General features: G+C 45.3%; 2 protein-coding genes across 2 annotated transcripts in view; one reads left to right on the forward strand and one right to left on the reverse strand.

The window, feature by feature from the left end:
* The window catches only part of LOC107105493 (Fanconi anemia group I protein-like), a 22,842-nt gene extending 7,306 nt beyond the window's left edge, over positions 1–15,536 (forward strand). Inside the window, exons 4-14 of the mRNA XM_015405477.1 lie at positions 3,103–3,154; positions 3,511–3,638; positions 3,766–3,834; positions 3,936–4,026; positions 5,311–5,495; positions 6,210–6,266; positions 6,374–6,433; positions 9,202–9,279; positions 13,827–13,922; positions 14,010–14,126; positions 15,458–15,536. Of these exons, the coding sequence (XP_015260963.1) occupies positions 3,103–3,154; positions 3,511–3,638; positions 3,766–3,834; positions 3,936–4,026; positions 5,311–5,495; positions 6,210–6,266; positions 6,374–6,433; positions 9,202–9,279; positions 13,827–13,922; positions 14,010–14,126; positions 15,458–15,526 (1,002 nt within the window). The 3' untranslated portion in view covers positions 15,527–15,536. The remainder of the gene's footprint in view (positions 1–3,102; positions 3,155–3,510; positions 3,639–3,765; positions 3,835–3,935; positions 4,027–5,310; positions 5,496–6,209; positions 6,267–6,373; positions 6,434–9,201; positions 9,280–13,826; positions 13,923–14,009; positions 14,127–15,457) is intronic.
* Positions 15,537–15,853: 317 nt separating this feature from the next.
* POLG (polymerase (DNA directed), gamma) overlaps positions 15,854–22,971 on the reverse strand; it is a 50,692-nt gene continuing 43,574 nt past the window's right edge. The window contains exons 20-22 of the mRNA XM_015405478.1: positions 21,385–21,593; positions 16,846–17,006; positions 15,854–15,918 (exon numbers count right to left, since the gene is read on the reverse strand). Coding sequence (XP_015260964.1) covers positions 15,854–15,918; positions 16,846–17,006; positions 21,385–21,593 — 435 coding nt within the window. The remainder of the gene's footprint in view (positions 15,919–16,845; positions 17,007–21,384; positions 21,594–22,971) is intronic.

Below are 22,971 nucleotides of genomic sequence, written 5' to 3' on the forward strand. Positions count from 1 at the left end.
CTGAAGGAAGGAAGCCAGCCATTGCAAGGCAGGCCCCTGGACTCCAGTGTCGGCGAGGCGGTGGATCAGTAACTGATGGTTGCCTGTGTCAAACGCCACCAACAGGTCCAACAGCAACATCACTGCCAATCCACCCCGATCCAGATGCCAATCAGTCTACGGTGTTCCAGTGCCCAGCCCAACACGGCCTCCACCAGGGATGGCAGAGCTCGGGCCAGTTCTTTTTTTCCTCAAAAAACCAAAGATAAAGTAAAAGCAAAGACAATCTTACCTTACAGTAATTATGTTTGGTTGTCATAATTATTACTTTATGTTTGATTTTTAATATGTTTTTGCTGTTTTATTATCTGCAGTATGTGATTATTTTTAAAGGGAATCTTTTTTTGCCTTAAATTTTGTACAATAATGAAAATGTTGTCCTCTATTCATAAAACAGTTCAATAAAAAAGTGTGCAATCCTTTTATCTGGGTCACATCTAACTATGGGGCTGGCTATGGGGATAGTGGAGGCCAGACAATAATAATTTTTAATGAAGTCCTAGTTTTACATTTAAAACGCTAGCTTATCAGTAGGCTGACATTAAATTGTTCAGTAATTTGTCAGTTTTTTGTCAGTATTTGGTCAGTTTTTCTGGAATTTTGGTCAGTAAAATCAGTATTTTCGACCCTCTGACTGGTTTCCACCCCTGTGAGATGGTATATAAGTTTTTTCACTAAGATTTCATGACATGAATTCCTTTAAAATGATCAGTTAAAAGTGGTTTCTGGAATGACTGCGAGAACATATGAACATGAAAATGCTTTTTCTGAAAAGACCATCTGTACTGTTTTGATATCCTGGCTTCGATCCAGACTACACTGGAAATTTCCACCAATCTCCACTTCCAGCTGCAGACTCCCCTCATGTTATCCCGCTAGATCCCGTCCCCCAGGGGCAGCATTTCGTGGAGATTGGTTGGCCGCAGTGTGAAAAGGGAGGCTGGACAGTTCCTTTCTGGCCATTGGAAGATTCAGTCTGGATCCAACCCCGCGTTCATAAATATCCTGTGAACTGAAGATGCATTTCCTGGATGTATGATGCTCATGGAATCATGCATAGAGAAACTGATAGGAGTACATCTGGGTCTTATCTGTGCTGTAGGTTTGGTTTTATACCACTTTAACTGACAGCTTTTCCCCAGAAGAATCCTGGGAATTGTGGTTTGGTGAAGTGCTAAAAATTCTAAATTCTAAAAATCTCCATTCACAAACCTACTGATTCCCAAGGTTCTCAGGGACCTCAACCCCTTTTAAGTGTGCACTGTGGCTATGCTTTTGGATGGAATATTTGTGTGTATACCTGTGGCAGTGCGTGCCTGCTCTGGCCTGCAGGCCGTGTTTCCGCCCTGCCCTGAGTTTTTCTCAATACCTGGAGGGGCTTTTCGCTCACTCCAGTAATGTGCCACCACCACCTGACCGTTGTATAGAACTCAAGGAAAAAATACCTCCTTCCTGTGGCAAGGAGTTTTTATTGTATCTATTTCGCTACCCACTGACCCGGTCATGCCAAGCCAAAGAGGCTTTTCCTGGTGATTTCCAGGAATCTCCTTCCCAAAGACTCTCTTAGCATGTACCAACTCTCTGTCTCCTGCTTGGGGAAGGGGAAGAGCTTGACCCACCCATTATCTCTCCTGCTAGATCTATTTAGCATTTGTATGAGAGTAAGGTGGCAAGCAACTGCACTGACTTCCTCATTCCCAGCCTGTTCTCTGCCCAGAGAGGGAAAAAACTGGTGTTTTGGCTCATTTCAAACCTCCTAGGAAAAAAGGCGTCTCCCTTATATATAAAACTGAATGGTGGTGGCCCTTCTCTAGAACATTCCACACGCTCCGGAACTGGTTGGTGCCCTGGTGTGTCACTCAGAATCTGTCCCTATCCACTGGCTGCATTGCTTGAGTCTCGCCTCCCAACATTCTAAACAGTTTGCTGTCTCCCCCCCCCCCTAGCCAGTCAGAACACAGAGGTTATTTGCACATGCAGCCTTATTGGGCTTTGCCTCGGAACACAGAGGTCGTTTGCATATGGGACTTGATTGGCTTTTGCCTCTAACATTCTAAACAGTTTGCTCTTCTGAGGTAAAATGTGTCCAATCTCCAGGTGAGGGCTGGGGATCACTCAGAATTACAACTGCTTTCCAGATGGCAGAGATCAGTTCCCCTGGAGAAAATGGTGGTCTCTGTATCCTTATATGCTGCTGAGGTGGCCACCGTATGACAGCCAATGTGACGTGGCAGTCAGGGCTTCAGAGCACGGGAGAGGCTGCAGGTGTGTGGGGGGTGGAAAGCTGAAGAGTGAGGGGGAATAAAGGTAGGTTGATGATTGGCTGGGAAGAAATGGTTGCCAACTCCAGGTGGGAAATTCCTGGAGATGTGAGGGATGGAGCCTGGAGAGGGTGAGGTTTCAGGAGGCTTGGGACCTCGGACAGGTACAAAGCCACAGACTCTGCCCTCCAAACCGACGATTCCCTTCTGGGGAACCATCGTTGCCAATCTCCAAGTGAGGGCTGGAGAACACTCAAAATTACAACTGTTCTTTAGGTAGAAGAGATCATTTCCTCTGGAGAAAATGGTGGACTCAGTGTCATTATACCCTGATGAGGTCGCCACAGCAAATTGACACTGAGTGTCCAAGGCCGGGGCACCCGCCCAGAGCCTCTTTCTAGAGGCCATTGTATTTATTTCCACAACGGGCCTTTTGCCTAGTTTCTTCATAATACCCATTTAAAGCCAGCTGTCAGAACTGGTCTGTGATTTACAAGCCAATGTCACTGCCTCAGTTTGGCAGCTGGATCCTAAGATCAGCTGCATCAGGGAGCCTTGCTGTACAGGCTACAATTGTCGCAGGGCCATTTCAGCCAGCCAGCACATGTAACAAGCCCTTGGTCTGATCTATCAGCTTTTAGCTTTTAATACAGGCTCATCTAATTCCTTTATTGACTTTTATATGTCTTCCCTGCCTTTCAACCCAAATTTTGAAACCTTATCCTCAACACAGCTTACAATAGCATTTTTGTAAGTGATTACATCTCTCTCTCTCTGTGTCTCTTTTTTGGGGGGCGTGCAGTATGTGCAGCTTTTATCTTGGACAGTCAAGATCTGCAAGGAAACCAGCCTGGGTAAGATTTATTTATTTATTTATTTATTTATTTACATGGGATTATATACCACTATAATTTGGCAATCCAGTGTCAAACCACAGCTTGGAAACTATGGTTTGGGTTAGCTATTGTTCTCAAAAACACTGGAATAGACTTGTCCTTAGTCTAAAGAGGATTGGCTCTAAAACTGGAAAAGAGGGGGGGGAGATTTGTATGAGAGGGCAGGAACACACGAGCCTGCAGGCCACTTCCAGTAAGCTCATCGTTGTTTGTAGAGCAGACAGAATCCTACCTGTCTTGCCTGGCCATTGGTTGGGCTCTGGAGAGCTGTCTTTAAGCCTCCAAAGTTTGCCAAATGCTTCCTCTCCCAACAGAAGATGCTCCTTGCTGCAGAGGGCTGCTCACCCTGCTCTTCAGTCTGCATGCTCTCATCAAGAGCCCTGTCAGCATATTGTGTGAGCTGGCCCAGGATATCCATGCTCAGCTTGGGGACATAGACCAGGTGAGAGGGGGAACCAGTGTGACTGTTCAGACTCTGCCTCCATTCTGTTGACAGTGCACGCCTCTGCTCTGCCCGCAAGGAAGCTCTTTCTGCTCCTGAGTGACTGTCTGCTTGTCAATCCCCACAGGATCTTGAGGTGGAGCACCAGCCCCACTTTGCAGTTGTGAACACCAAGACAGCAGCTCCTACAGCTTGTGTGAGTTGAAGTGTGTACAAAGGCGGTCACATCAAGAGGATCCCTCTGATCAAGCTATTCACAAAAGCCTCTTCTGCCTCTTCTGCCCTTCTTTTTCTTAGCTGCTTGTTTTGGGCCAAGCAGAGAAGATCCTTGAAGAGGTGGACTGGTTGATGAATAAAATGAAGAGCCATTTGGGGACGGAGGCAGCAGGTAAAACTGGGGAAAGAGGAGCAGTTGAACCATGAAGGGTGTGCGCTAGTCTGACGGGGCGGCTTGCCTTGTGTAGAGCACAGAGGTTATCATTAAAGGGAATCTCTGCCCTGGCAGTTTGCCTTTGATAAAGCCCTCTCTCCTTTGAGCTTCCCTGAGTGTAACGAGATTAAAAGACAAACCGATGGCTCAGCTGAGTCATCTTGCCACTGGGTATGGGGGACAACAGGATGGGATCCTATAGGCACATTTAAATTTAATGGAAAGAAACCCAAAATGCCAGGAGGACAAAAGTGGTTGCCCTATTGGCTTTGATCATTATCAGTTCTAAATGGCCCCACAAACTGAGATGCTGCTGCTGCTGCTGCTGACATAGCGGAGTCCCTAATTCAAATGTCACCTCATTGGTGCACTACACTGTGGGGCTGAAGCTGAGACAGGGTTGTAAGCATTGCTGAAGTAAATCACACATGAAACCTCCCCCCCCCCCAGATTTTAATTGTTTTCTGTCTCGGATAGTAAATCAAACAAACAGACCCCATGTAACTCTGCCACCCACCCCTTTTCTCAACATAGCCCATCAGCAAGAGAAGTAAGGAAACCGGGAGAAAGAGCTGCACACAAAGGCAGCTGAGAGTGTAAACAAAATAGCAGGGGGGGGGGTGAGAATGGGGGTGGCTGTGAGAGGCAGCACTAGAGCTCTAGCTAAATGAGAAGCGGAGCAGCATCACTCCTCAGAGGGATGAAGACATCTTGCCAGACAGAGGTGAAGGTCTGGAGAGCTTCTCGTGAGTCGTATGTGACTCTTCGCTTCTCGGCCTTTTGGCTAAGGTCAAGTGTGTGTTGTATGTGACTCTTTCCTATACAAAGATCTGACATACTGCACAGGAAGCATTTTTAGCTCTCAGAAGGTGGTGTGTTAATGGTGATTGTTGACTGGAAGAAGAGTGACCCCCCCCATGTGTTTGATGGGGGTCGTGAAGAGTTCTCACTCCTGGTTCTCATTTCCTGTGGCTGTTGGCCTTGAACTGACCCAGAGTCCTGTACAAACCCTTCCCTCTTTCTCTTGCATTCTGCATGCAGCTCCCTGTCCCTGCTGCTGCTGCTCAGCCCCCCTCCACACACCTTTAACAGCAGCTTTGTCCCTTCAGTTCTTGTGATAGGACTGCATAGGTCCTTCAGATCTGGGGATGGGGAACTATTTTGTTGAGACACCTCCTTTTGTCTGTGTATCAATTCCGTGAGGTTATTCCATGTTAGACTGTGCTTTTTGTTGTTGTAAAGAAGATACTTCCCAAGTAGCCAGTGCAGCACAGCTGCTGGAAAAGGCAATCATCCTTCAGCTGGGGACTTTACTGACCTCCTACCATGAGCTGGTGCAAACAGCTTTGCCAGCTGGGAGCTGCGTGGACGCCTTGCTCAGGAGTGTCTGCAAGATGTACACCATCCTCACCTCCCTCATCAAATACGTGAGTGCTCTTAGCTTGGGCAGTGCTGAGATCTGATCCTCTGCTTCCCCCTCGGCCCAGGCTGGGCTGCTCTTGGTTCCGGACTGCCAGCAAGGCTGCAAATATTTACACCTGAATGTAGCGAACTAGGTTCTTGGAGAGGCTTACCAAGAAGTTAAAAGCCTCTTCCAACAACAACACAATCAGCACAGCCCTTGCCGGGGAGGGTGGGGTATAAATTGAATGAATGAATAAATAAATAAACAAACAAAAATAAATAATCATGTTGTTAAAAGCCCTGGATGCCTGGGAGCTATAGCCCACCAGCAGCAATACAGATTGAATTGCTGCTGCAAAATCCTTGCTTGAGATGAGCAATCTTGCTTTGGTGGATGGAACCAGTGTTCCCTCTAAGCTGTTAGTGTGAGCTAGCTCTCAGTTTTTTAGCCTCTGGCTCACACATTTTTGTCTTAGCTCAGGAAGGACAGCTCCAGAGCAAACTAATTTGGGCAGTAGACAAATCGTTTGCTCACAACTTTAATGCCAGTAGCTCACAAAGTAGAATTTCTGCTCACAAGACGCCACAGCTTAGAGGGAGCATTGGACGGAACTGAGCTGTTTGTTTCTGATAGCTAGGATTGACATGGCCCAGGAAGCCTACCTAGGCGGAGGAATCCAGTGGGAGGGCACGGGCTACCTGTGGCTCATGCACTGTCTCTTACCTTGCTATCCTAGTATCTCCAAGTGTGCCGCAGCACAAGTGGGGGGATTCCAGGGCGGCTGGAAAAGCTGGTGAGTGTTATTAGTCTTGTATAGCACCTGATACCAATAGGGGCTTATATCTTTCATGAAGCTGGAAGGAAATTGTTGGCTTAACAGTGTTTCCCCCCCCTCCCCAGGTCAGGCTCTCAGGTTCCCATTTAACTCCACAGTGCTACGCTTTCATCACATACGTACAGGTAAGGCCGAGACCTGAATTTCCTGTCAGGCCAAAAAATGGCAGTTGCTTTTGTTGTTGAACCTCCCTGGTGGATGGCCAAGTGCTGCACTTGACCAAGCTTGTATCCAGAGTATACAGCACTATTCTCTTCAGTGATCAAGCTTATTACGGTTAATTCTGTCTCTGTGTTGTGAGTCCTGGGTTCAGCTCCCCAATCTAGGTGAAGCCTAACCAGAGCAGAGTACCAAGGTAGAGTATGGTGTTCAGTTTTGGGCACCACAATTTAAGAAAGATATAGACAAGCTGGAACATGTTCAGAGGAGGGCATCAAAGATGGTGAGGGGTCTGGAGACCAAGTCCTATGAGGAAAGGCTGAAGGAGCTGGGTATATTTAGCCTTGAGAGGAGATGACTGAGAGGTGATATCATAACCATCTTCAAGTACTTGAAGGGCTGTCATATAGAGGAGGGTCCAGAGTTCTTTTCTGTTGCCCAGACCAGAACCAACGGGTTGAAATTAAATCAAAAGAGTTTTCAGCTAAACATTAGGAGGAACTTCCTGACAGAGCAGTTCCTCAGTGGAACAGGCTTCCTTGGGAGGTGGTGGGCTCTCCTTTGGAGGTTTTCAAGCAGAGGCTAGATGGCCATCTGACAGCAGTGCTGATTCCGTGAACTTAGGCAGATCCTGAGAGGGAGGGCAGGGGTGGGATGCCTCAGTGCTTAGTTCTTGTGGCCCTTTCCTACATGCCCAGGGAAATGCTGACTGCCACTTTGGGGTCAGGAAGCAATTTTCTCCAGGCCAGTTTGCCCGGGGATCCTGGAAGGTTTTTGTTTTGTTGCCATCTTCTGGACATGTCACTGGGGGTGTGGGGAAGGAGGTAGTTGTGAATTTCCTGCACTGTGCAGGGAGTTGGACTAGATGACCCTGGAGGTACCTTCAAACTCTATGACAGCTTTCTGAGTGCTGTTGGGCCAGTCACACCTACCTCATAGGGTTGTTGTGAGGATAAAATGAAGGAAGAATGAGAAAAGCAGGGTATGAATATCTTAATAAAAAGTACTTTTTGATATCAAAGTACAAACTCTGTACTTGGGGGGGGGGGGGCTCCTTGCTTCTGCTGGTTATGAAAAGAAAATGTATGCCAGGCCTGGTTGTGGATCGCCCAGCATCTCACGTACAGTTGGAACCACACAACTTTTCCACTCAGTCTCACCAAGCTTCCCTCCTTACTACAGCCCCCATCCCAAATCCCAAAAGCATAGCCTTTTTCACCAGCAGAAGAACTGTCTAGATCCAGTCCTTGGTTTGACCTTTAAGTGTTGTAAAAAACAGAGTTTCCTGCTGCAAAAAGCAACAATAACACTACAAAAGGTTGCCATTATATGCAGTGGCACATAAACTGAAGAGCTTTATGTCATGCTAAGGTTTATTTTGCTTTTTGTTGAAAAAGAGAAGAGATTGGATTTATACCCCGCCCTTCACTACCCAAAGGTGTCTCAGAGCAGCTTACAAACTCCTTTCCCTTCCCCTCCCCTTCCCACAGCAGACACCCTGTGAGGTAGGTGGGCCTGAGAGGGCTCTGACAGAAACTGCTGTTTTTCAAGAACAGCTCTTATCAGAACCACGGCTTGCCCAAGGTCATCCAGCCAGGTGCAAGTGGAGGAGTGGGGAATCAAACCCAGTTCTCCCAGATTAGAGTCCGCACACTTAACCACTATTGCTCCTCAAGATCTCCCCCCCGATAAGAATATTAAATACAATCATTATAGGAGCAGCAACATGTTTTGTACAGGCAACAAATTTCAGAAAACAGTTTTATGCATAGTTAATCCACACTTATCTGGTAGGGTAGCCATGTTAGGCTTTAACCTTCTATTTTTTTGTTCATACATAGCCTCTTTTGGAAATACAAGTCTCATGGTACTACACCAGACACACTATTCATCATGGTCTGTTTTCTTCGTATGGTTTTTAGTGCTCCAGTCTTCTTATACCAGCTCTTCTGTGATTGCTGCTGTTACTACACATGATTTGATGTTGCTGGTTTGGTTAATATTTAATTTTACATTATTAAAAATTAATATATTTGGAAAAATTTTAAATGCTGTATATAAAATCTAAATTTTAATCTGTGATGAAGTATTAGAGCACTTTATGTTTCTTATTTCTATTGTCACAGTGGACTCTCTGTAGTAACTTGAACTATGGGGACGGCGGCCAGTTAGGTGGTCCTGCCACATTCAGGTTAAAGAAGCAGCACGTAACATAACAAGCCCACAAGGGGGGGCTGCTGTGACGGAGGTTCAGGGGAGCTCTGCAGAATGGAGTAGAGCCCAAAGGGCTGTTTCTTCTTCAGAATGAGGGATGTGGATGTTGTGAGGGACAGTGGAAGGGCAGGAGTGGGATCCATGGAAGGCCACATGCCCACAGTGCTACCCAAAGGCCCAGGCCTGCTTTTCATGAATGGTTCACAATCCACTTAACACTTTGCCCCCTCTGATTTTCAATAAACAACTCATATTTGTTTATTTAGATGTTTATGCCCCAGTGGGGACCCAACACAGCTGTCAACAGGAATGCTCCCCTCCTCAGTTTTACCCTCACAGCCAGCAACTACTTATGAGATGGGCACCAAGTGAGCTCCCATGGCAGTGCAGGGATTCTAACCTGGGTCTCTCGGATCCTAGTCAGACTGGCTGGATGCCCCACCCCCAAGCACCCTACGGCCCAAGATCCCCTCCTTTCTCAGCAGCAGACTGACGGTTTCTCTTCATTCTTGCTGTCCAGAGTGAAACTTCAATTGTTTCAGAAGAAAAGAAAAAGAAGAAAAAGGACAAGTTGACAGCGGAGGGGTCCACTGTCATGGTGAGTGCAATTGCCTTCTCCCTTTTTTGGAATATATTGGATGCAAGCAGGGACCCCTTGGCCCCTCACTGAAGTACTATTCAGAAAAACAGGCCATGGCAACCCCTTCTAGGTCTGCTCATCCAGAACTGCACCCTGTGTCCCTCACACCTATTGCTCTGTGTGCAACAAAGTCTTATTCAAGGTATGAGCTCTCATGTGCATGCACACTTCCTCAGATACATTGGAATGGAAGTTAACAGTTCATACATATACACAGAGGTTGAACAGCAAATCAGCATGCAACATAATGAAGATGTTTTAACATATGCAAAGACCTTACAAGAATAACAAGCTAAGTTTATATGGTCATCATTTATTTGGATTTAGTTATGGGGAAAATACATAAATATGTCTAAATAGGAGACTGATGTTGTAAACATATCCTTAATAATTGTGGAATGCTAAGATCAATTAACTGAGACCCTGTTCTTACACTACATTAATCCTCTCAAGCATGGAGGTAACTAATTGGACGTGGGGTGAATGGTTCGCCAGATCAGAGAAATACATTAAAATTTTCATTGTATTATTCTACGGCTTCATAGCAACATGGCTGCCCACCTACATGTAAATAATATTCAAGAAAGAGACCATAATACTTGGGAGGGAGTGATGGTGACTTACAAGTGTTCAGTTGGGGAGGCTGGCACTGGATTTGGCAGAGGTCTGAATGATCAGGCAGACAAGGTCTAGATGGGAATGAAGCAGAGCATTATCCATCCCACAATTAAGAAGGATACGTTTACAACATCAGTCTCCTATTTAGATATTTATGTGTTTTTTCCGTAATGAAACTCAAACAAATGGTGACCATGAAAACTTGTTTTTCTTGTTAGGTCTTTGCATCTGTTAAAACATCTTCATTATGTTGCATGCTAATTTGCTGTTCAAATTCTGTATTATATGAACTGTTAACTTCCAGTACAATGTATCTGAGGAAGTGTGTGTGCACTCAAAAGCTCATACCTTGATTAAAACTTAGTTGGTCTTAAAAGTACCACTGGATTCAAACTCCGTTATATTGCTTCAGACCAATATGGCTGCCCACGTGGATCTATTCTCTGTGTACAGTTCCTCTTAATGTGCTGAAAGGCTTGTGTAGCAAGCCTTTAAGACAGTTTAGTATCGATTTTGCCTTTGAAGTCTAAGAAAGAACAGAACTTCTAAATAACTTCAGGATCCAATTATATATCTAAGGTCACCCAGAGAGCTTCCATTGGTATGAACTGTGAGAGTTGAAACACATGTTTTATCCTGTGGAGAGGTATGTGTTAACCGTTACCCATGTCAGACTCAGGCGGATGCCCACATAAAAGAGTCAGTTATCAGAAAGAACTCTAGTCTAGAACTACTTCCCCTGCTATGGCACTAGGAGAATATTTCCTGGGAAGAGCTCTCCCCCCCCCCCCCCAATCTAATAGGTTGAGGATACCTCATAATTTATACCCATACCATGTTGAAGAACTGTTCTTAAGGTGAGTGTCGCTCCAAAGAGCTTTTGTTCAGTAAGACTGAGAGGGTAAGAGAATTGGGTTTGCTTCTGGAAATGCTGTGGGTTGAAATAGTGGGCCCAAAAGGAAGTTTAACACTGGGAGTTTGTTATCGCCCGCCAGATCAAAAGATACAGGAGGATTATAAAATGATGAATGAATTAAAGATAGCGGCTAGATGAAATAACTGTGTTGTAATAGGTGATTTTAACTACCCACACGCTGACTGGGTCAATATGTGTTCAAGTCGGAAAAAAGAGATTGAGTTTCTAGACACTCTCAATGACTGTGCTATGGAGCAGATGGTTACAGAACCTACCAAGGGAGAAGTGATTCTGGATTTGGTCCTAAGTAACGCCCAAGACCTGGTGAGAGATGTAAAAGTGATTGTACCGCTTGGGAACAGTGACCATAATGTTATTGAGTTCAACATTTGAATAAATAGGGAGTTGCCCAAAAAGACCGACACAACCACTTTCAACTTTAAAAGGGGTAACTTCTCTGAAATGAGGGGACATGCGGGGAGGAAACTGAAAGGAAAAGTAGAAGGGGTCAAAATGACTGAGGAAGTTTGGAGACTATTTAAAACTACAATCCTAGAAGCTCAGAAAAAATATATACCACAGGTTAGGAAAGGCACAAATAGGTACAGAAAAAGGCTTGCATGGTTAACAAACAAAGTAATGGAAGCTGTAAAAGGTAAGAAGGATTCCTTTAAGCAATGGAAAGCTAGTCTCAGTGAGGTTCACAAAAGGGAACACAGGCTATGGCAAATAAAATGCAAGTCTGTGATCAGGCAGGCAAAAAGGGAATATGAGGAGCATATAGCAAAAAACGTAAAAACCAACAATAAAACTTTCTTCAAATACATTAGGAGCAGGAAACCAGCCAGGGAGGCAGTGGAGCCCTTGGGTGACCAAGCGGTAAAAGGAGTACTGAAGGATGATAGGGAAATAGCTGAGAAGCTGGATGCATTTTTTGCCTCTGTCTTCACTGTGGAAGATGAGAAGTGCTTGCCCACTCCAGAACCGCTGATTTCGGGAGGGATGTTGAAAGACCTGAGTCAGATTAAGATGACGAGAGAGGAGGTCCTACAGCTGATAAACAATTTAAAAACTGATAAATCACCAGGCCCAGATGGCAAAGATCCAAGAGTTCTGAAAGAACTCAAATGTGAACGTGTGGATCTCCATACAAATATTGCCACTGGCGTTGGTCCCAAGCAGGCGGCTGCAAGTGTCTGGGTGATCGATCCCGATCAGTTTGGCCACGTGGGGATGGCGGCGTCCCAGCATCTGCTCCTCGTTCTGAGTGTTGACTTTCAACACTGGAAGAACGGGAGACCTGCGTTAGCTCCATGTCCTGTTCCGAATCCGTGAGTTGAATTGGGCGAGGAGGGGGTGGAGATGGAACACCCTGTGTCTGCCCACGGCCTGAGGAGTCAAGTGAAGTGGCTCCTGACGGCGATACCCCTTTGGAAGAGGATTTGCCAGAGGAGCTCTTCTTGTGCTTGACAGGCCGATCGTCCTTGCCCTCCCAACTAGTTTCGTGGGAATGTGGGTGTCGGGCTGAGAAGCCGGGATCGAGCGTTTCAGCACCAATCGGTCGCATCGAAATGGCCCGGTGACGGAGACTGTATGGCCGTCAATCCCAAAGTCTCTTGTGACAACTCCATTGGCGAAAGGGCCACTTACAATAATGCCACACGAAGTCTAGCCACTTGATTCTTCGTTGTTTGTCAAGAGAATTTCACACAGTGGGCACAAGAGTCAACTCGGTGCAATTCCCCCAGGCACAATAAACGGAGTGTGTGTGTGGGGGGGATTTTCTACCACACTTCCTGCACCTTTTAAAGAAGCCCCACCATTTGGCCATAGACCAGGGGGAGGGGGGCAGAAAAATCTGCCGAAGCAGAAATAAAGTCCAAAGTACCTAACTAACACTAACTGAAAACTAGCTAACTACAAGTCCAAGAATGAAGGAAAGAAGACCAAAAGCCATTTTTTTTACTGACCGAGGCGTAGTAGATAACTCACTGAAAATGTCGAGACAGTGTGCAACTGCAATAAAAAAGGCCAATGCTATGCTAGGGATTATTAGGAAGGGAACTGAAAACAAATCAGCCAGTATCATAATGCCCCTGTATAAATCAATGGTGCAACCTCATTTGGAATACTGTGTACTGTTCTGGTCACTACACCTCAAAAAAGATTTTATAGCATTGGAAAAAGTGCAGAAAAGGGCAACTCGAAGGATAAAAGGGTTGGAATATTTTCCCTACGAAGAAAGATTAACACACTTGGGCTCTTTAGCTTGGAGAAACGACGACTGAGGGGTGACATAATCAAAGTTTACAAGATTATGCATGGGATAGAGCAGGTAGAGAAAGAAGTACTTTTCTCCCTTTCTCACAGTACAAGAACACGTAGGCACTCAATGAAATGGCTGAGCAGAACAGATAAAAGGAAGTACTTCTTCACCCAAAGATTGATTAACACATGAAATTCACTCCCACCAAAGGTGGTAGCGGCTACAAGCATGGACAGCTTCAAGAGGGAATTAGACAAACATCTGGAGCAGAGGTCCATCAGTGGCTATTAGCCACAAGGTATAGATAGGAACTCTCGGTTTGGGGCAAGTGATGCACTGTATTCTTGGTGCTGGGAAGGGCAACAGTGGGAGGGCTTTTAGTGTCCTGGCCCCACTGATGGACCTCCTGATGGCACCTGGTATTTTTGGCCACTGTGTGACAGAGTGTTGGACTGCATGGCCTCATCCAACATTGGCTTCTCTTATGTTCTTATGTGTGTCATAGTTGTAGAAATGACATACAGCCATCAATTCTGAGCTCTGAAACTTTTAGCTTCCATACTCCCTTGAGGTTAGAAAGCTCAGTATTAAACTCCTCCCATAGTGATGATATATGCTTTGCTCATGCCTGATAGTCCCATACAGTTACTTTTTCTGAGATTTTATACATTCAATAAATCTATTGAAAACTTCTCTCCACCACAGGCCAAAGTGCTGCGGGAGACCAAACCAATTCCAAACTTGATTTTTGCCATTGAGCAATATGAGAATTTCCTGATCCACCTCTCCAAAAAGTCAAAGGTAATATAAATCTATTGCATATGTGTGTGACTGTGTCTTTTTAGCACCCATTACAAACTCTGACCACCATCTCTTTGCCTACTACAGGTCAACCTGATGCAGTACATGAAACTGAGCACTTCCAGAGACTTCCGCATCAATGTGTCTACCTTAGAGACTGCCCTGGAAGAACAGGATGCTGAAAATGTGTCGGACGATGACCAGGTCTGTACCCATAAAAAACCCAAAAAACATGCAATTTGTGCACACCTTCCGACCCTCACGGTGATCCCATTTCCATGCTAACTGGAATTAAGCTGCTGCCAGGCTGACATTTTGTTTTAGGAATGTTTATTCAGTTTTCTTCCAAATGAAGAAAACAGAGACTTTAACACAATAACCAGCTTAGTGTAAACAAGTTATTTGAACAGAGTTGTAATAACACAAGTGTCCCCACAGCTTTTCGCATATGAACTGCAGCCATCTGGTGGTGTGTGAGGGGGGGGAACCATTCCTTCCCCTTCTGACTGCCAGGAGGGCTTGAAGAAGACCACATGGACATTCAAGCAAGGAACACGAATGAACAGCTAAATCCTTGCCCTCACAATGCTTAGTTCCCCCCTCTCTGGCTTGAGGTTTGAGAAGCAACAGCACAGGAGGTGGAAGAGATTTCCTCCTCACAGCAGGCAACAAGGGGCACTTGCTGGAAATCTTGGGGTGCAAATGGCAGCAAGCTGCAAAGTGCTTTGGGTTGCTCCTGAAAGGGTGGGGAAATTGCAGCATGGACCATGAATTGTGCTATTTAGGAGGAACAAGAGAACCTAGCAACAATCCTCATTGTTTTGTTGCTGCTCCCTCTTTGCAGACCTTAATTTCAGAGTGTCAGGATTTAAAGAGCTACCTTGATCTCTCCAGCCTTCAGGGATACCAAGGTGGCTCTTTAACTGCTAAATGTCTGATGAAATTCAGCTCCAGGGCGTTGGGTTGGGGAGCAGAGGAGCATACCTTCTGGCCAGAGTGGGCAGTTTCCCTGTTGAGAATCTAAAGGTTCAAAGAGTGACCTTGCCCATTTCCACATCAGAAAAGGTGGTTCTTTACTGTCAGGAACTTCGAAATTCAGCCCCATTGGGGAACTGTCACTAGGCAGTGAGTGGCAAGCACTGTTCTTTTCCCTGCTCTAATAAAATTGTAATTCAGTCCCGAAGGAGAAGGATTAGGTGGGGGTTAGAGGCAAGAATAATGCTGGCTGCTCAACAGTACCTGTATACCGCCGAATTTCAAAATTGCCAAGTTTAAATAGTACAATGGTAAGGTGGTTCTTTAAAGCCAGAACTCGTACTCAGCCACACAACTCCATGGGGCAGTTTCCTTTGGGGGCTGAATTTCAAAGCTTCTGGATTTGTTTCTTATTTCAGAAGGAGCAACATGGATCTCCATGAAATTCAGCCCTCTAGAGAAACTGTCCTGCAGAACTGGGGGCTGGGGGAGTGGGTGAGAAGCAACCTCTGTTCACACCAGGACTTTTCTATTTAGGCCTTTGTTCCTGTTTCTTTTAGAGCAGTGCATCAGCACAGCCCAATGACAGCCAGGAGGAGCCCAAAAGGAAGAGAAGACGAAAGAAATAAGAGCTGACCTATTTATGCCCAGCCAGGTTTTGTGGACAAAGAATGCCCCTATTTAACATGTGCTGTCCTGCCAGTCTTTTAGAAGGAACCTGCTCTTCACACAGTTCCCTGAATGCTGGTCTCACGGAAGCCTGCGAAAGAACTGCCCCCACAGGGCATTGCATCAGATACCTGCCATTGGAGCCACAGCTTGCTAGCACCAGCCCACTCTTCTCATGATTTCCTCTCAGGGAAGTAAGTCCAGGCCAGGCTGCTCAAGAGGGGCCATTTCACAAGCGACTGCTTCTGGGAAGATCCCTGAATTCGAGGTCTTTAAAGTTTCAAAACCTATTTTCCTTTCTCCAGTGAGCCTTTGGTTATTTTAAGAAGTTGATATATATCCAGAGCCTCACCTGAAACAAAGGGCAGAGGGTGTTAAATATGTCCGATGTTCTTTGTGCCACTCTCTCTGTGCCATAAAACTGAGCTTTTAGTCAGGTAGAGATTTTCTTCTGTATATGTACTCATGCTCTGTTCAGAGGCTCCTGATACAATTCTTAGGGGGCCCACTGAAGGATGTTCCCAAAGCCAGGACCTATGGATTGTCCTTTTTCAAAACTGCATTTTGCCTTAGTTTAAAAGAGATCATGTGGGAGCCTAATTTACTAAAATACACAAACTGTTCCTGTTATGGTTTTCTTCCCAAGCTGTCATAATTAGGACACACACACTGTTGTGTCTCAGTAAGTAATTAACAAGCCTTAGTTGGAAGTTGTTTAAACACCCATTAATCCACATCAGTTAAAGAAGCAATTATGTCAAGCGCTGAGCATAATTGCTGCTTGTGTGACAAGATTTCATCCTGAAGAGCTTGCAGAGCTCTGACATGACATGAAGCTGCAGTAAAGAATTGTCAGCAGTCGGGAAACAAGCACCACCAGGGAGAGATGTTAAAGTCAGATGTTGCCAAGAGGGCTGTGTAAGCCCAGGGCAGGGAAGATGGTGACAATTCAGCAACTGCAGCTAATCTTGATGACTGTTCTTTCTTGGGGCAGAGGAGGACAGTCATTGGGTGGGCATAATTTACAAGCAGGCCTTAAGAGGACAAGATAACTAGAAGACTTACAAATGTTTACTGTTAATTAAACATGTCTTACTAGAGCAGCTGAAATATTTGTGCTTTGTGTGTTTCTCTCTCTCTCTCTCTCTCAGAATATTTGTGCTTTGTCTCTCTCTCTCTCTCTCACTCACACACTCACACACACACACAGATCCTGGACTAGTTGCATGGGGAAGATAGGACCTAGTTTATCAAGGGTAACAGAACAGTAGGTACTCACCTGGGGGGATGCCATATCGCCGTTCCATCCCAGTTGGGTTGGAGGGAGTGATGCAATCCATGGCCGCCTCTTTCCTTAAGCAACGATCAATATCTACAGCACTGAAGAAGGCCACTGACTGAGGCAGATCTTGCAGACCCAACTTATAGGCAAACATGCACCTGAAAGCAAGCAAAGTGAAACATACGTGCTTGATCATTTAGAGTTGTTCTTCCTTAGGACAGATGGCAGACTCCTATGCATCAACGGCAGGCCAGCTTTGTGTTCTGACAAATGTCAGGGATTAAAAACAGTACAGGCATTAACTACTACCATGTTCTTGAGTGGAAAATTCCTTTTAAAGAAAGCAGTTTGCAGCAAGCCCATGATTACTGTAACTACCTTTAAGAAGCCTGCAGGTCTGCTAATGCATTTTCAATGGATACACAAAGCTGGTATCCTTTAACGAGAAAAAAAGAATGAGAAGAGCCCTGCTTGAATCATACTGAAGGGCCATCTAGTCCAGCATCTAGTTTCCTACAATAACCAGTCAGTTGCTCCCAGGAAACCCACAAGCAGGACATCAAAGCAACAGCCTAGCAGACCTGCCCCTGCCCACAGGAGACATACCCAAGAATGCTGTCTGCTGTTTCAGGTCAAACTGATTTAACTGCACCAAGTTCTGCAGAAAGAAGGAAGGAGGAGAACTTGTGGAGAAAGAACTTCCTTTGCCCTCAGGGTGCCAAGTATGTATTTTACCGCTAAAAAGGCCAGATTGAGGCAAGTGCACTAGGTCATTATACTCTCATGACAAAAATGTAGGTACCAAGTTCATACTCTAACTTCAGTGGCTCATTTCTCCACGGAAACCATTATATTTCCTCTGCTAAAACAGCCAAGGAAGCTGCTCTAACCAACCATGCTCTGTAGAATTTCCACCTTCTGTGACTTTGGGAAGTATGATATAGTTCATAGGCTCTCAGGACCTGAGTTTGCTGCTCCCTTGTTTGGTCATCAGAAGATCTCAATTTTACTATATGCAGATGACATAGTTTTAATTTATCTTACCCAAATTGGATTTAAAAGGCTGCTACACCAACTTGGTGAATACTGTAAAGAGGAGGCTCTTAATATAAACTTTAATATAAACTAATATAACAAGACCAAGGTAATGGTCTTTAGAAAACAGCCCAGAAAGTTCTCTTGGAGTATTTATGGAATTGCTATTGAGCAATGCAGCTCTTTTAAATATTTGGGAGTGACCTTAAATTGGAAAAAACATTTGGATACTGTTAAAGCTTCTACCAAAAAATAATAGGTGCAATTCTGAGATTTTATCATACTAAAGGTGGATTCCTTGTAGATCCAGTGGTGAAATTATTTATTCACAAGGCAGTCCTCCACCTTTTTTACGGCACAGAGTTCTGGGGCTGCACCACCTCTCCTGATCGATGGCAAACTCCACCAGGAGGTGGACACCATTTTGGATTCTAAGCTGAAAAGAGGCCAAGTCTTTTCAGAAAGGAGGGTGGAATTCCTGAGGGGGGTTATGTTGAGGGAGTGCATGGGGGTAGTAGCTATAACCGTTTCTCAAGTTGTGCCCCGGGAGTTCGTTCTCAAGGGATCAACCTTGGAGACTCTTTCGCCTTGCTAGGTTAGATAGGGTTACCTGTATGTTCCCTCAGTTTTCTTCAGTCCTTACAGGAGTTCTTGTACTTACAGCAAGCGTATCTCTAATAAAGCATTTCACTGCCAATAGTGTGTGTGGAGTGTCTTGGCTGGGGACCTGACACATGGACAGATAGTTGAGAAGCACCTGGCTGCCTTGAATGAGTACAAATCCCCCAGGCCAGATGGTATGCTCAAAGAACTTTCTAGAGAGCTTGCAGAGCCTTTGGCCATCATCTTCCAGACCTCTTGGAGGGTGGGAGACATGCCACAAGACTGGAGGAGGGCAGATGTTATCCCAATTTTCAAAAAAGGGAGGAGGGATGACCCAGGAAAGTACAGGCCAGTCAGTCTGACCTCTGTCCCAGGGAAGATACTGGAGCAGATTTTAAAGGGATCAATCAGCAAGCATCTAAAGGACAACTGGTGATTCAGGAAAGTCAGCACAGATATGTCCCCAACAGGTCCTGCCGGACCAACCTCATTTCCTCCTTTGATCGAGTGACAAACTTACTGGATTGAGGGAATGCTGCATAGGGAATGCTTCCTCTCACTGGTAGTCTTTAAGCAGCATCTGGACAAGCACTTGTCAGGGATACCCTAGGCTGATCCTGCATTTAGCAGCAAGTTGGACTAGGTGGCCTGTATGGCCCCTTCCAACTCTGTGATTCTGTGATTCAATGCAGGATCAGCCTAGAGCATCCACCACAGCTGACTGGGGGTGTGGCTTTGATCGCGTGCTGACCAGAAGCCATTACCGGCTGCTCCCAGACCTCTCGCTCTTAAATCAACTCTAATTGACTATTTTCAAACAAATCTGACCTAAAATATGCCACCTAAAGCTTCTAAGGGCTAAGCTTGCAAAAGAATGCCTGGGGAGCTCCTTTGCTAAAGGAATTTTTTTGCATCAGCTGAACTTGTCAGTACCTCTTCAGCTTCTTCAGGCAATGGTGATACAAATACTGCTGACTCTCTCCTCACACCAAACTTTTTATTAGAAGCTTTGGGGAGACAACGTCAAGAGCTAAGGCAAGATATGATAGATATGATATCACCTCTAGCCCAACGCATGGAGGAATTGGAGTCTCAATATAAGCAAACTGCTCAAAAAGCAGAAGAAGCATTAAAGAAAGTCACCTCCCTGGAAAAAAAGCTTGGAACCTCCTCTCAAGACAGTTGGTCTAGAGAAAAAATAATGACAGAGTCTCGTATAAGAGACAAAAACTTGAAATTCCGTGTTTTTTCATCAAATGCCGAAGCAACAACTGACCTTTCCATTTGCATGGCATGGCTGGCCGCCTCTTTAAAATTAGAGGAGGGAGTTGACACCACTGATACTGCGAGCCTACAGAGTAGGTAAAACAACTGATGCTTCCCAGGCTGCCCCTTCTGCTAGAGACATACTGGTGGAGCTAACGGACTATTGGACTAAAAAGAAAATCTGCACGTCAGCAGAGCGGCTTGGATTTTCAAGGGAGCAAAATACTTGTATTTCCGGACCTTCCCCCAGAAATGCTTAAGATTCAAAGAGACTTAAAACCTATTGCTTCTAAACTCCAGGCAGCAGTTATAAAATACCATTGGTTGCAGTCAGGTAAAATGTTTGTGGAATATCAGCAAACTCAATATATTGCATATGACTCTGTTTCTGGATCAGCTTTGTTATCTGCATTAGGTTTGCCTCAATCAGAGCAAGCTGAAATTCGAGCTGCAAAAAGGAAGACTCATACACAGTCGACTCCAGCTAAAAGCAGCAAGCGGACGGTGAAATAGAGCCTGACGTAATGTAATTGTGTAATGTTCTATCACAATAGCAAGCTACATATTTATTAGCTCGATGTATATAAAGTTTGGGGAGCTGGGAGGCCTGGGGAGCAGACAGGTATGTGCTCTCATATTGTAGGTCATGGGGTGGGGGAAAAGGCTTACATTGCAAGCTTCTATAGTCCTACTGGTTTTCTGGGCTCCAATGTATACCGTACTAGTCAATCAACTGCATTATCAGATTATAACAGAAGACACAAGATGCTGGAATTTAGGAAGCCAATAATTATCATGTATGTTTCAATGCATAATTAATGATCATTTTGAAAGAACGAAAAAAGAACACCGCTTATGTAACGAGAAATATAATGTAAGGACATATAAGTTGAATTGATATAATTTAGTTTAAACATTAGATGATATTATATACAATTTATGTACTTTTTTGGTTGTAAGTAATATAGTTCTTCAATTTAAAAAAATATTTTAAAAAAAGACAAGTGTTTGTCAAGCCGCTGTTTAAAGACTGCCAGTGAGGGGGAACTCACCACCTCCCCAGGCAGCCGATTCCACTGCTGCACAACTCTTACTGTAAAAACGTTTTTCCTAATATCCAGCCGGTACCTTCCCGCCCTTAATTTAAACCCATTATTACGAGTCCTCTCCTCTGCTGCCCTGCCAACAGGAACAGCTCCCTGCCCTCCTCTAAGCCCTTCAAAGACTTCAAGAGAACAGTCATGTCCCCCTTCCACCTCCTCTTCTCCAGACTGAACATTCCCAAGTCCCTCAGCCTTTCCTCATAGGGCTTGGTCTTTAGGCCCACGATCATCCTCAACGCTCTCCTCTGCACCCGCTCCATCCTGTCCACATTCTTTTTGAAGTGAGGCCTCCAGAACTGCACACAATACTCCACGTGCAGACTGACCAATGCAGTGTACAGTGGGACTATGACATCTTGTGATTTGGATGTTATGCACTCCAAGATCGCATTAGCCTTTTTTGTCACTGCAAATTCTGCCTCTGAGGATGGGAAGAGTGTGAGGTCGTCATAGCAGGCAAGCTGACTGTTTCTTATTTGTTGCACTACAGAAATTTCAATACTTCCCCAACTTCCTGCCAAGCTCTTACCGTGTGAGGAGGTTGGTGATCTGCAGGGCAAGGGCTGCCCGATAGCGGTCTTCACTCTGGACTAGGTAGCGTACTTCGTCATGAATGCTGATGCAGAAGCGGCCGTTGATGCTGAATTCCTCACAGAGCCATTTCATGGCCACCAGCATCAGGTGGAGGTAATCCACAGCAGAGCTCTGTACCACCCAGTTCACTCTACTGGTTACAAACTACAAGAAAGCAAAACAGAGTCAGAACTCCAAGGGAGACTCCCATTTGCAAAAGATGATCAAGGGGATTCATGCTGGAACAGATGACGGTCAGGGTTTCCTTGCTGGACATCTCGATCAGCACTTTAACAGACCTGGAACACAACATGAGAGCTGGTATTTGGGGAGTCAGCAAATGAGCATCCTGTCAAAGTACTTTCAAAGTAAAGCACATGAAAAGAGATGGGAAAGAAGGATGCAAATTTGAAACAGAACAGGTTCCATCAAAGACAACAGTCACACAGCATCTATACTTAACAGCTCCTGTATCAAGGAGTCAGGGCACACCTTTGTTGGTATTTTAGACCAAAATCTATTATTTTCCAGACAGTTTGAAGTATTTCAGATAGAAACAAGGGTTTGACTAATCCAAAGGAAGCAAGTGCAAGACAGAGATGCATTTTGCCCACTGCTGAGGGGCCTATGCCAAAGGTGACATTTTCTCCATGACTGGGCCTGATGAATTGAGGCACTACAATATTTTTGGCAGGAAGATCCCTCACTCAGCCACATGCCACTGTCCTCATGATTTACTGGCCTGCTAGTGCTTGGCACTATTTCCAGCTAGCTACCACTCTATTCTGCCTTAGTAAAACCTCGTTATAACCTTTTGCGCCCTTAATACCACGGAGAAGAATAGCGATCGGACAGAAGACGAGAAAGGATTATTGTACAGTGGGCGAAAGTAAACTACGGCTGTTTTGTACTATCTTTATACAAATGTAACTTATTGTGAGATAGATATATCGAGATACAGATAACAGAATAATCAAGTGGGGACCCGCAGGGAACTTGTGGCAGCAGCCATCCCATTTCCCTGCCTTTGCTTAGTCCCCTGTCTCACCACCCCTTTTCTCAGTTTCACTCTTTCTCTGTCCTCCCATTCTTTCTCTTTCTTTATGCCTCTCTCTTACTTGTGTCTTTCTATTCTCTCTCCATCATGCCTACTATTAGTCCTCTCTTTTTCCCTCCCCCACCCCTATAACTCCCCCCCTCCATTATTCTCTTTTTCTTTCTCCCCACCATCACTGCATCCTGCCTGCTGGCAACCCAGCTAATTTTCCCTCCAGATGTCCCACACACACACTGGCTGAGCCAGGGGGCTGACTGAGGTGGCTTCAAGTAGCTTCTTTGACAGATTGTTGAAGGGTTTACTTGGGCCACCCTTCTGTCTCTGGGGAAGTTCTGAGCGCATACCCTTGCCAGGGCTGTTGACAGGCCCTCCTGCTGTAGGATCTCAGGCAGCAGGTAAGGGCCCTGCACAGCCATCTCCCCGCCCGCCCCCAGCCTTGGGCAGCTCCCTGCACACCTGTCTCCCTACATGCCCCAGCAGATGCTG

The sequence above is a fragment of the Gekko japonicus genome, unplaced genomic scaffold (assembly GCF_001447785.1).
Source record: "Gekko japonicus isolate JY-2015 unplaced genomic scaffold, Gekko_japonicus_V1.1 scaffold2022, whole genome shotgun sequence".
In the NCBI taxonomy this organism is placed as follows: domain Eukaryota; kingdom Metazoa; phylum Chordata; class Lepidosauria; order Squamata; family Gekkonidae; genus Gekko; species Gekko japonicus.